The sequence below is a fragment of the Garra rufa genome, chromosome 17 (assembly GCF_049309525.1).
Source record: "Garra rufa chromosome 17, GarRuf1.0, whole genome shotgun sequence".
Classification (NCBI taxonomy): Eukaryota; Metazoa; Chordata; class Actinopteri; order Cypriniformes; family Cyprinidae; genus Garra; species Garra rufa.
This window is the reverse complement of record NC_133377.1, coordinates 34,167,554-34,179,585: the sequence shown is the minus strand read 5'-3', so window position 1 is coordinate 34,179,585 and position 12,032 is coordinate 34,167,554. Positions and strand designations below refer to the sequence as shown.

At 34.7% G+C, this 12,032-nt stretch overlaps 1 protein-coding gene across 1 annotated transcript in view; it reads right to left on the bottom strand.

Annotated features, from left to right (window-relative positions):
• trappc9 (trafficking protein particle complex subunit 9) overlaps positions 1 to 12,032 on the bottom strand; it is an 83,527-nt gene that overhangs the window by 5,074 nt on the left and 66,421 nt on the right. The window contains exon 11 of the mRNA XM_073821481.1: positions 8,424 to 8,601. Within this exon, the coding sequence (XP_073677582.1) occupies positions 8,424 to 8,601 (178 nt within the window). The remainder of the gene's footprint in view (positions 1 to 8,423; positions 8,602 to 12,032) is intronic.

The following is a 12,032-nucleotide window of genomic DNA, read 5'->3' as shown; positions in this document are numbered from 1 at the left end:
CAGGATTTTTCTCTATATAGTGGGCTTCAATGGTGGCCAACGGGTTAAAGGTCCAAAGTGTAGTTTCAATGCAGCTTTAAAGGGCTCTACACAATCCCAGTTGAGGAATAAGCATCTTATCTAGTAAAACGGTCTGTCATTAAAAAAAAAAAAAAAAAAAAAAAAAATTTTATACTTTCTAACTACAAATGCTCATTTTGAATTAGCTCTGCGATGCGTGTCTACACCTTTCGTACACATTGCATAATATCATTGGAAAGGTCACAGGTGGTTAGTTCTTTGTCTGTGTACTCTGGGTCGGAAAGGTTAGGGCGACAAACTCCTCTCATTTAACTTCAGAATCATCTGACATCATTATTTGACCTTTTTTATGAAGGGCATTTGACTTTCTTTGCACGCTTGCAAAGAAGTCGGTACTTTCACTTACATCATGTGTGACCTTTCCAACAAACTTACGTGAGGTCAAGCTAATGCAAGACAAGCATTTGTGGAAAAAAAAGTATATACATTTTTTTTTTTTTTTTTTTAGAAAATTACTAATTGAAGTCCAGCATATGGAGAAAAATCCTGGAATGTTTTCCTCAAAAACCTCAATTTCTTTTCGACTGAAAAAAGAAAAGACATAAACATCTTAGATGACATAGGAGTAAACTATCATGAAATTTTTATGGAAGTGAACTAAACCTTTAACTGATGGACTGGCGTTTTGTGCATTACTTGTGGATTATTGTGATTTTTTTATAAACTGTTAATAGCATATATATGCTTTTAACCGATTATACTAACATGTTCTTTACAAAGTGAGCCTAGACATCTAGCACTGCAGAAATAATTGTATGATTGTTATGCACACAACCCTTTTGTACATTCCTAGACTCATGCTGTTCTTTTTGGTTAGTTCCTGTCAAGCTCACAGATCCGGACGCCAGATTAAAGCTTTACCACAGGAACAGTTTAGATCAGATCGTACAGAATAACTCAGAAGGGAACACAAGGTCACTATAGAGATAATTACACAGGCCTGGTGTATTTTAAAACTTTGTTTTTTGCTCCCATTACATTTTCTTTTTTAAACACTTTCTTTAATGCAGTTTAATGTGCAAGCGTAAGCCATTCATTCACAGTAATGAGCGCAAATGTTGTCCCTGATGCATACATTACAACTATACAGTATGCGAAAAGCAGTATTATAAGTTAGTACAATGTCTACATATACAGTATTCATGAAAAAGTAGATTAACAAAACCCAGATCACCCGATGATGTGATGAAACAGCCTGTCTGAAGCGTTGGATGCAGTGAAACGACTGTTTAGATGAATAATTATTTCATTGCACAAATAGCTTATTCCATTCTGCAATTCATATTATGGCCTATGTGGTTAGAAGTGGAAATACAGATGCATAAAAATCTTTTCAAAGCAATTAATAGTTAAGGAAAACACATTTGCACTTGTTTATTGTTTTTGCCCCTTTGATGAAGAAACTTTCATTTTACTGCATCAGGGAATCTTTAAATGCAGCTTTCTTGTTTCATCTCTGAACGTGCCATTTAAAATTGCAGTGGAGTGTTTTGTTAATAGCAGCCTTGAGGTGAGGGAAGAATTGTTTGGCTCATAACCAGCAGTTTTACAGCCTTTGCATACAAAGAAGCTCCGTTTGGACCGAATATCAAATATTCAGATGCGCTGGCTTGCATCACAGCAGAGATCTCTGCAGCATAATCAGAGACTCCATACAAAATCGCTCAAATTATGTTACTGACAGTTGGAATGGTTCATTATGGTAGATAAATATGTATATACAAATATATATCTATCACAATAAATTATATATATAGTTCAGGCCAAAATTTGCATCAACCTTTCAGAAAGATTGTTTTACCAAATAAGGGGATCATACAAAATGCATGTTTTTGTTTATTTAGTACTGACCTGTATAAGATATTTCACATTAAATATGTTTGCATATAGTCCACAAGAGAAAATAATAGTTAATTTATAAAAATGACCCTGTTCAAAAGTTTATATCCCCTTGATTCTTAATACTGTGTTGTTACATGAATGATCCACAGCTGTGTTTTTTTGTTTAATGATAGTTGTTCATGAGTCCCTTGTTTGTTCTTAACAGTTAATCTGCCTGCTGTTCTTCAGAAAAAAATCCTTTGAAGGGCAGTACTAAATGAATATGATATTTAGGCAAAATATGAAAAATGTACACATCTCCATTCCGTTCAAAACCGTTTTCACCCCCAGCTGTTGATGTATCGTTTTCCCTTCTGGAGCATCAGTGAGTGTTTGAACTTTCTGTAATAGCTGCAGACCTGAAGACCTGAAAGATTTTTCTTAATAACAGCGGGCAGTTCATTCCTTTAGGTCCCATAAATTATAGGGTTTTCCAGCATTTTTGTGCATTTGAACAATTTCCAACAATGACTGTAGGATTTTGAAATCCATCTTTTCACACTGAGGACAACAGAGGGACTCATATGCTATTACAGAAGGTTCAAATGCTCACTGATGCTCAAGGAGGAAACTCAATGCATTAAGAGCTGGGGGTGAGAACTTTTGAACAGAATGGAGATGTGTACATTTTCCTTATTTTGCCTCAATGTCATATTTTTTCATTTAGTTCTGCCTTTTAGAGGCTACAGAAGACAGTTGCATGTTTCCCAGAAGACAAAATATGTTAAATTTACCCTGTTTTTCAAATTCAAAAAGTCTCAAAAGAGTTTCGAGACTGAATCCCGACAGGTTAATGAAATCAAAATCTTGATTAAAGCTGAGAGTTTCATATCGGCTATGAGCAAATATTCAATGCATTTGGGAGAAGTCATCAATTCAATCGTAACCATCCAGCATGGGCGAAAATAGCTACAGACTTCCCTTGGGCTCATCTATCTCACACACACCTAAAGGATGCTGGCCTCTTCTCTGGGAATACGAGTAAATATATTCACTGTATGAGAGGCAGCTTGAAGGCAGATGGTTCCTCTACGCACAACAAGTCATATTTAGAAAATGAGGTTTTTTTTTCTGTGGATCAGGCTGAGATTGAACAGTGTTTGGGGTTTTCCATTGGGCTGCTGGAGAGTTTGCTCTGATATGGCTGAAGTCTGATTCTCTGCTTTGAAGGGAGTCGACTGTATCCGTATCTTTTCCTGATAAAATAATGAATATTTCATCTAAATCAAAACAGCCATGTGTGTTTTCTTCTAATAAGCCCCAAATTAAACAGCCATCAATATCAAGTTCTTAAGCAAGAGAATTTAACGCTATACACCTCCAGAGAGCATCAAGACTTCAGGATATTTGAACTTTATGATTTTCATTAGTAAGACTGGCAAATATATTCTCTGATGTGCCACGTGGGTCTATCAGTTTCAGATCTATTGTTAGAGCAGAATGACCCAGGCCTTCCAGACAGTATCTTGACTAGTCTATCATCAAAACCTCTGAGAAAGAAAGTGCAGAATGGAAATATTTCACCAGTAAACTTCTGTCTTCATTTACTTGTCATTACGAAACCTGTGGTTCTTTTGTGTGTGAAACATTGTTCAAGCTCCAAAAAGTATAAAAAGCATCTTCCATGTGAACTATATTCTCACTTATGAATATACTGTACATAAAAGTACTGTAAAGTGTAACCAGTCAAAGTGTAATTTACTCAAAATTGTGTATACATAATACTAGTCAAAAGTTTCTGAACGGTAAGATTTTTTTTTTCAAAGAGATCTCTTCTGCTCACCAAGCCTGCAATTATTTTATCCAAATTACAGCAGAATTAGAAATATATTTACTATTCAAAATAACTGCTTTCTATTTGAATATATTTTAAAATGAAATTTATTCTTGTGACTTCAAAGGTAATTTTTTTGCATCATTACTCCAGTCACATGAGCCTTCAGAAATCATTTTAATATTCTGATTTGCTGCTCAGCAAAACATTTATTATGATTATTATGCTGAAAACAGCAGAGTAGAATTTTTAGGTTTCTTTGATGAATAAAAAGTTCAGAAAAACAGCATCTATCTGAAATAAAAACCTTTTGTTTTCTATAATTTATTTTTCAAAAAAAAAAAATCAAACAATCCTGAAAAACATGTACTCCATATTGAAAATAACAATAATACAAAAATACATAAATACTAAATAAATACTACAAAATGTTTTTGAACAGCAAATCAGCATATTTATATATATTTCTGAAGGATCGTGTGACACTGAAGTCTCAAGTAATGATGATCAAATTTAAATTCAAATTTATTAAAAAGAAATACAATTTTACCGTTTTTGCTGTACTTTGAATTTAATAAATGCAGCCTTGGTGAGCAGAAGAGATTTCTTTAAAAAAACATTAAAAATCTTGTAGTGCACACACTACAGTTCAACAGTTTGGGCCCAGTAAAATATATTTTTATAGAAATGAAATGTTTTATTTAGCAAGACAACACTGAATGGATCAAAAGTGTCCATAAAGACATGTATAATGTTGCAAATTACTATTTCAAACAAATATTGTTGTTTTGTATATAATAAAGTTTCCAAAAAATAAATAAATAAATAAATAAATACAAATGAAAAGTTTTCAACATTGATAGTAATAAGAAATATTTCATCAAATCAGCATATTAGAAAGAATTCCTCAAGACACTGAAGGCTGGAGTAATGATGCTGAAAATTCAGCGTTGCATATATATTCAAATAGAAAAGAGCTGTTTTGAATTCTAATAGTATTTCACAAAATTGATGCGAGTTGCTATGAATTCTGCTTTGGTTACAGCTAAACAAAAGTCACAATAAGTCTCAAAACTCTTTAAATGCATAACTTGTATTGTTTCATTATACATAAAAGAAGCCTGCTTATGTTTAGTGGTTTTATCAAGCACTACAGTCTGCAGAAATAATGATCTCTCGATTTAAAATCGATGGCATTTCGAGGAGACAATTTACTTGGCGACTTTGATCACTAACCTCACAAAACTCCCCACACTCCATAAGATAAAGAAATTGACTTTACGTCAAGAGAGACCTAATCTCCCCTCCCTCTGTTGGTAAGACTTTCCTATGTAGTCAAGAAAGACATTGCTCTCGTTTTATGATTCAAGACGCAAACAGAATCAGACAGAACTTGGCGGCCTCGAAACCCATTCTCCGCCTGTGCAATTATAGGAAAGCCCATCTCCTGTTATATAACCCCCTTTATTTTACAGCAAACATCAATCTCGGTTATAGAATCTGACGTGGAAGGCAAAGCACTACACAGAGCATTAAATATTCTGGACAGATGAGCAGAGGCGGCTGTTAACTCTGATATCTGATCACAGGCAGAAATGAGAGAGGTAGAGGAGGAGAAGAACGGGCCGAAATGCTAAATGCCCCTCAGTGCTTACAATTCACTCTCGGTTCTGTCCAGAGAAACAAGACGGACGAAAATTTAAGCAGGCTTTCGCGAGGGTGGCTCTTGTGAGGGTGGCTGTCAAACTTTCTAAAAAGGAACACGCTGGAGAGACAAAGCTTGAGAAGATTCCAGTGGAACTTCCTGAAATTGAATTTGGATCAAGCTGCGAGATTTGTGTTGGGCAGAACCGATGGCTTCTCTCCAAAAAGCTGCGGGCTGTCTGAAAGATTGAATCACAGGTGTGTAAACAGGGTTTAGAGTTTAAACGCTGCAAGAAAATCATGTACTGTAGTACAAGCAGGACCACTGGGATATGAGTAGGATTTCTTTTTTGCACAGCCAGGAGTGTAAAACACACTAAATCATCTACTGTATCTACAGCATGATATAAACAGCAAACAGTGTCTTGCAGCCCCCAACCACCATTTGAGAAAACTAAAAACATTTCTAAAGAAACATACCACTTCATTTCACTAATTTAAAAGCATTTCAGAATGAATGAATCTCATGAGTTGGTTCTTTTTAGTGAACCGAAAACATTCCAGATGCTCCCAAAAAAATATTTCTATATGTCAGTTAATTTAAGAGAATAAAAACAATTCTGAAGACAGGACTTTTTTTTTTCTCCATACTAATTTTAAAAACTTCTCAAAATGAATGAATCTCATGAGATGGTTCTTTTTAGTGAAATATTCCAGATACCAGAACAAATTATTTTTGTAAGCCAATTATATTTAGGGAATCAAACACATAACCAAATTAATGATTCTTATGAATCAAAAACATTCCAGATTCCTGAACAAATTAATCTTATACATCAGTTGATTTAAGTGACTAAAAACATTCCTGAAGACAAGACTGTTATATGAGTCAATTATTTATAGTAATTTAAAAACATTTCAGAAAGAATGAATCTCACGCGATGGTTCTTTTCAATAAATCAAACATCGTTACAGATACCAGAACAAATTATTCTTAAAAGCTTATTCATTTTAGTGAATCAAAGACATATCAGATTCTTGAACAAATTATTTGTATACACCAGTTCATTAAATGACTTAAACATGCTTGAGGACAAGACTTTAATGGGCAAATTCTCTATACTAATTAAAAAAACATTTCCAAATGAATGAATCTAATGAGATTCAAATGTGTACAGAACAAAACTAATGATTCTTATAATTCAAAAACATTCCAGATACCACCAAAGAATGAATCTTATTCACCAGTTTATTTAAGTATATAAGACATTACTGAAGACAAGACTTGAGTCAATTATTTATACTAATTTAAAAACATTTTAGAAATATAAATCTAATGAGATGGTTGTTTTCAATAAATCGAAAAATATTAGATACCAAAACAAAATATTCTTCTAAGCCAGTTCTTTTTAGTGAATCAAACACATAACCAAACTAATGCATTTTATGAGTAAGCTCTTTTAGTAAATTAATTCATTAATACATTTCTGAATAAATTAGTCTTATACACCATTTAAGTGACTAAAACATGCTTAAAGACAAGACTTTTATGGGCCAATTCTCTATACTAACTTAAAACCATTTCAGAATGAATGACTCTTATTTTTAGTGAATCAAAAATATTCCAGATGCCAGAATAAGCTATTCTTATAAACCAATTATTTTTAGTGAATCAACCAAACTAATGATTCTTATAAGTTAATTTTAGTGAATCAAAAACATTTCAGATTCATGAACAAATTATTCATATACACCAGTTCATTTAAGTGGCTAAAAACATTCCTGAAGACAAGACTTCAGAATTAATAAATCTCATGAGATCAAATCAAATCGTATTACAGATACAAGAACAAATGGTTCAAATAAGCCAATTCTTTTTAGTAAATCAAACACGTAACTAAACTAATGTTTCCTTTGAGTAAGTTCTTTTTAGTGAATCAAAAACATTCCAGATTCCTGAAAACACAGGATTCTTCAGAATGGGTTTTTTGTTATTGGAAAAACTTTTGGAATTAATCATTCTCATGAGCGGATTCATTTTTGTGAATCAAAGACATTTCTGACTTCCAAACAAAAGATTCTTATACTGTAAGAGTTCTTACGAGTCGTAAATTACAACCCCATTGACATTCATTATACTCATTATATGGATAAATATTTTTCAAAACATCTTATTTTGTGTTCCACAGAAGGCCAATTATAGGATTACACTTATGCCACCACTAAAAAGACAATACAAAGTCATTAAAAAGTTTCTGCACTTTCTGCAAGAATTGCTTAAATGAAATTCTCTCACAATGTGGCAAAGGAGTTGCATTTTCTCCCAATATTTCTTCCTGAGTCATTACTGGAACCAGAATTAATCATTTATTCGCGATAGCCCTCATCCCTATTCAAGCTGCACACAAGTTGCAGTCGTGCATTAACTGAAATAATTCCTCAAAATAATTAGGCAAATGTATCAAATACATTTTCTACTTCAGTCTCATCAATCAAATACAATTATGCATGTATACCTTGTTGAGTTAGTTAATACACAACTAAATGTATCTCACGAAACCCCTGCCTCTGTGTGTGTGTGTGTGTGTGTGTGTGTGTGTGGAGGCTGTTCGCTTTGATAAAGGTCTTCTCTCCAGAGACATCTGGTGTGTGTGAGTCAGACTGCTTTCTGGCAAGAACAAGAGCAACAGAACAGCAAAGAAAACACCATCTATAGTTGATTTGCCACAAACACACACTAACTAGCTTACATATCAACACCACAGAGTTAGAAACAGACACACAATCCGAAATCAATGCAATCATGCTCTTTTCGCTTCTTAAATCAAACTGAGGAGTGTTTACCTGGGTGTTCATTACATGCAGCCAGACCAAATTTAGAGCTGTGCGGGGCAGTGGCGCGTCATCGCCACACAAAATATTCAAACCAATGGAGCCATGACGGCAAAACTACAAACAGAAGTGACATTTTTCATCGGCCCAAAGATTTTTCTGTCAGGGAAAGTGTTTGACTCAGAGACGTTAGTCTGGGTGCTTGGCTTACCCCGAGACAGGCGTGACACATCCCCTCCTGCCTGTGGCATTCTGGGAAGTTATTAAGCGGGCTTGTACCAATCAAACAAGAAGGAGGATCGTATAATGTGGCTCGTTTACAAGCCGCGTTTGACACCGCAAAGTGCGTGGGAGCCTTTAAGCAAGAAGCGAATGAATAATTGAAATTGCTAAACAAGGAAAACAGGACTTCGAGGATTTGAGACAAGACTGTCGGTTTTGGAGGAATATGAGAGCGGTGACGTCTCGTCATGACTGTGACGTGAAGGACTTGGATATAGATATCAGGTGTGGCATCAGTCTACTTGGACTTTTAGTAGAGCAACAGGCCCAGTAAAATACTCATATGTATAACTTTAACACATTTTCATGAACAGATTCACTAAAAAACAGCTCATAAGAGTCAGTGAGTTAAACAGGTAAAGACTTATCAGACTGATTCAAACTGACATCTTGTGAGTCTTTCTGAATCTTGAATCATTCATTAAAGATCAGTTCATAAGAGTCAGTGACTTCTTAAGATAAAGATTCATCAGACTGATTTAAACTGGCATCTTGTGAGTCTTTCTGAATCTTGAATGATTCATTAAAGATCAGTTCATAAGAGCCAGTGACTTCTTCAGATAAAGATTCATCAGACTGATTCAAACTGGCATCTTGTGAATCTTTCTGAATCTTGAATGATTCATTAAAGAATCAGCTTATAAAAGTCTGTGAGCTCATAGGTAAAGATTCATCAGACTGATTCAAACAGGCATCTTGTGAATCTTTCTGAATCTAGAATGATTTATTAAAGAAACAGCTCATAAGGGTCAGTGAGTTCATTAGGTAAAAAAAAATCATCAGACTCATTTAAACTGGCATCTTGTGAGTCTTTCTGAACGATTCATTAAAGAAACAGCTCATAAGAGTCAGTGAGTTCATTAGGTAAAAACTCATCAGAATGATTCAAACTGGCATCTTGTGAGTCTTTCTGAACGACTCGTTAAAAAAATCAGCGAGTTCATTAGGTAAAGATTCATCAGACTGATTCAAACTTGCATCTTGTGAGTCTTTCTAAACAATACATTAAAGAAACAGCTCATGAGTCAGTGAATTCTTAAGGTAAAGATTCATCAAACTGATTTAAACTGGCATCTTGTGAGTTTTTGTGAATAATTCATTAGAAAAACAGTTCATATGAGTCAGAGAGTTAAGTGGTATCTTGTGAATATTTCTAAATGATTCATTAGAGAAACAGCTCATAAGAGTCAGTGAGTTCATTAGGTAAAGATTCATCAGACAGATTTAAACTTGTATCTTGAAAGTCTTTCTGAATGATTCATTAAAAATCAGCTCATTAGAGTCAGTGAGTTATTTAGGTAAAGATTCATCAGACTGATTCAAACTGGCATCTTGTGAGTCTTTCTGAACAATTTGTTAAAGAAACAGCTAATAAGAATCAGTGAGTTCATTAAATAAAGATTTATCAGACTGATTCAAAATGGCATCTTGTGAGTCTTTCTGAATGACTCATTAAAGAATCAGCTCATAAGAGCCACTCACAATTGCAGAGCATTGTCAATAAAAAGAGATCAGATGTCATCTAATGTTACCAATTTTATAACCACTGAAAAAAAAAAATCGTAGAAGCAATTTTCACTCAGAAATTGCTTGTAAACTTTGTAAACAACTGCAAAGAAATGGCAATTGACACATTGAATTAGACATTAAAGTTTGTAGAAAGGCTTTCTTTTCGTACTCTTCGATTGAAAAATCGTCTTTTACTGTGTACTAATAATAAGCATAAACATTAAAAAACAATGCTGCTTGACTTGCAAAAGCCACTAAAATGGCAAATCGACATTTTTAAAAGAAAACAAAGCAGGATCTGACTGGTTTCGCTAAAGCATTTCAGTGAAGCCGCACTCGAAAGCGGAAGTACGTGGCACTAATTTAACCCTGATTGGAAATTATTCAATTATGTAAACGACCAGAATGATTCTGTTTAGAATGTGAATTTCATTCTCTTGCTCCCACCATCCCTCTTGGGAAAATGATCTCTTGACGTTTAGGTGCTTGTGTAATCAACCGGAAATTGAGGCAACTCTAAACCTCACTTCAACAGCAGAAAGACATCAGGAAAGTGCCCACCTGTGTCGATTCTCCCCGCCCACCTGTGACTAATCACGACCCGTGACGGAAGCAGTTGACTAACTGTTCCGACGTAATTGAGAGTGAAATCTGGACCATTGGGAGTATCCAAGTGGTCATGGGATAGCACACGAAAAAAAATAGAAAACGGGCATTCACAGCAGACGTTGGTGGGTTTTGGCAGAATGAAATAAGACAGGCTGGAAACAGCCATCTGACTCTTATACAACATGATTTGTTTGAAAAGTAGGGGCAACCGCACACTGAACAGCCATCTGTCTTCATAAAATTCCTGCCAGTTCCTCAGGGCCCCTAGGATCCAAAAATACACCCAAAATATCCACAACAAAACAATAGAACTCAAGAAAGTTTCGCCCAGAGTGAGAGATTAGATACAGTCTATGAATTCAATATGATTCTGGAGGAGCCTGAACTATAAATAGACATTTTACTGACATGAAGACTGAGTGAATGATTATTAGAGTGATTTATCTTTGACAGCAAAGCTGATGAAATTATTCAGGGAAAAAAGTATCAAAAAATAAAACCATGTTTTCTGTATATGTACCACGGTAATGCCAAAACTATTAATATAATATTCCTATACCATAAAAAATTATATTATATCATATTAATGTTATATTACATTATATGTAAGGAATAATTGACGACGGGCCGCTTAATTCTTAGAAAATAATGCACACCCAAGGTGGAGATGCATTACACCTCAGGTGTGCATTATTTTCGTAGAATTCAACGGACCAAAGTCAATTATTCCACTTATATTATGGTTACCACACCTCAAGACATCGATCAGATGATATTTTTCAAGACGATCGTCCGGTTTTTGTCCTTAAAACGCTATTGTGAATAGGATTCATTTCTTACGCAGCTCATCCAATTCCTTCGTTACTAATTCCAAAATGTCATTTTAGACCTAGTAACAACATTTGGGCGTTTGATAGCAAACTAATGCAGTTAATAATAAAGTTTAGACAGACCGGCAGACAAGCAGACAGACGGCAAGAGAAAGGGGGAGATATATTAAGCTGGTGAATTACCTCTGTCAAGTCTGTGCGTCTCTCAAAAGTGAGTGTCTCTACTAATAGTGAAACTTTAAGTTAATTTTCTTCAAGACCACGCCGTTGTTATTTTGCGTGTGAGAACTGTTGTGTACTTTTTAAGTTGTTAATCGTCAGAGCAGCGCTAACAACATTAGTGCGTATGCTAACGTGTGTGCAAACTGTATGTGTGTGCGTCTGTAAGGGAGAGAGAGTGGGAGAAATAGAGTATGTGCTTTCCGTATATAATAAAACGTTATTTTGTGGCAAAAACATGGAAATAATCTGTCTATTGTTTACACAGTGTTTATTTGTTTGGCCAGTGTCGTTGTGGGTTTTGGTAATTTTGTGGTTTTAGGCTGTAAAGACCTGAAATAACTGAAATCGTGTGGCGAAGTGATATAGAC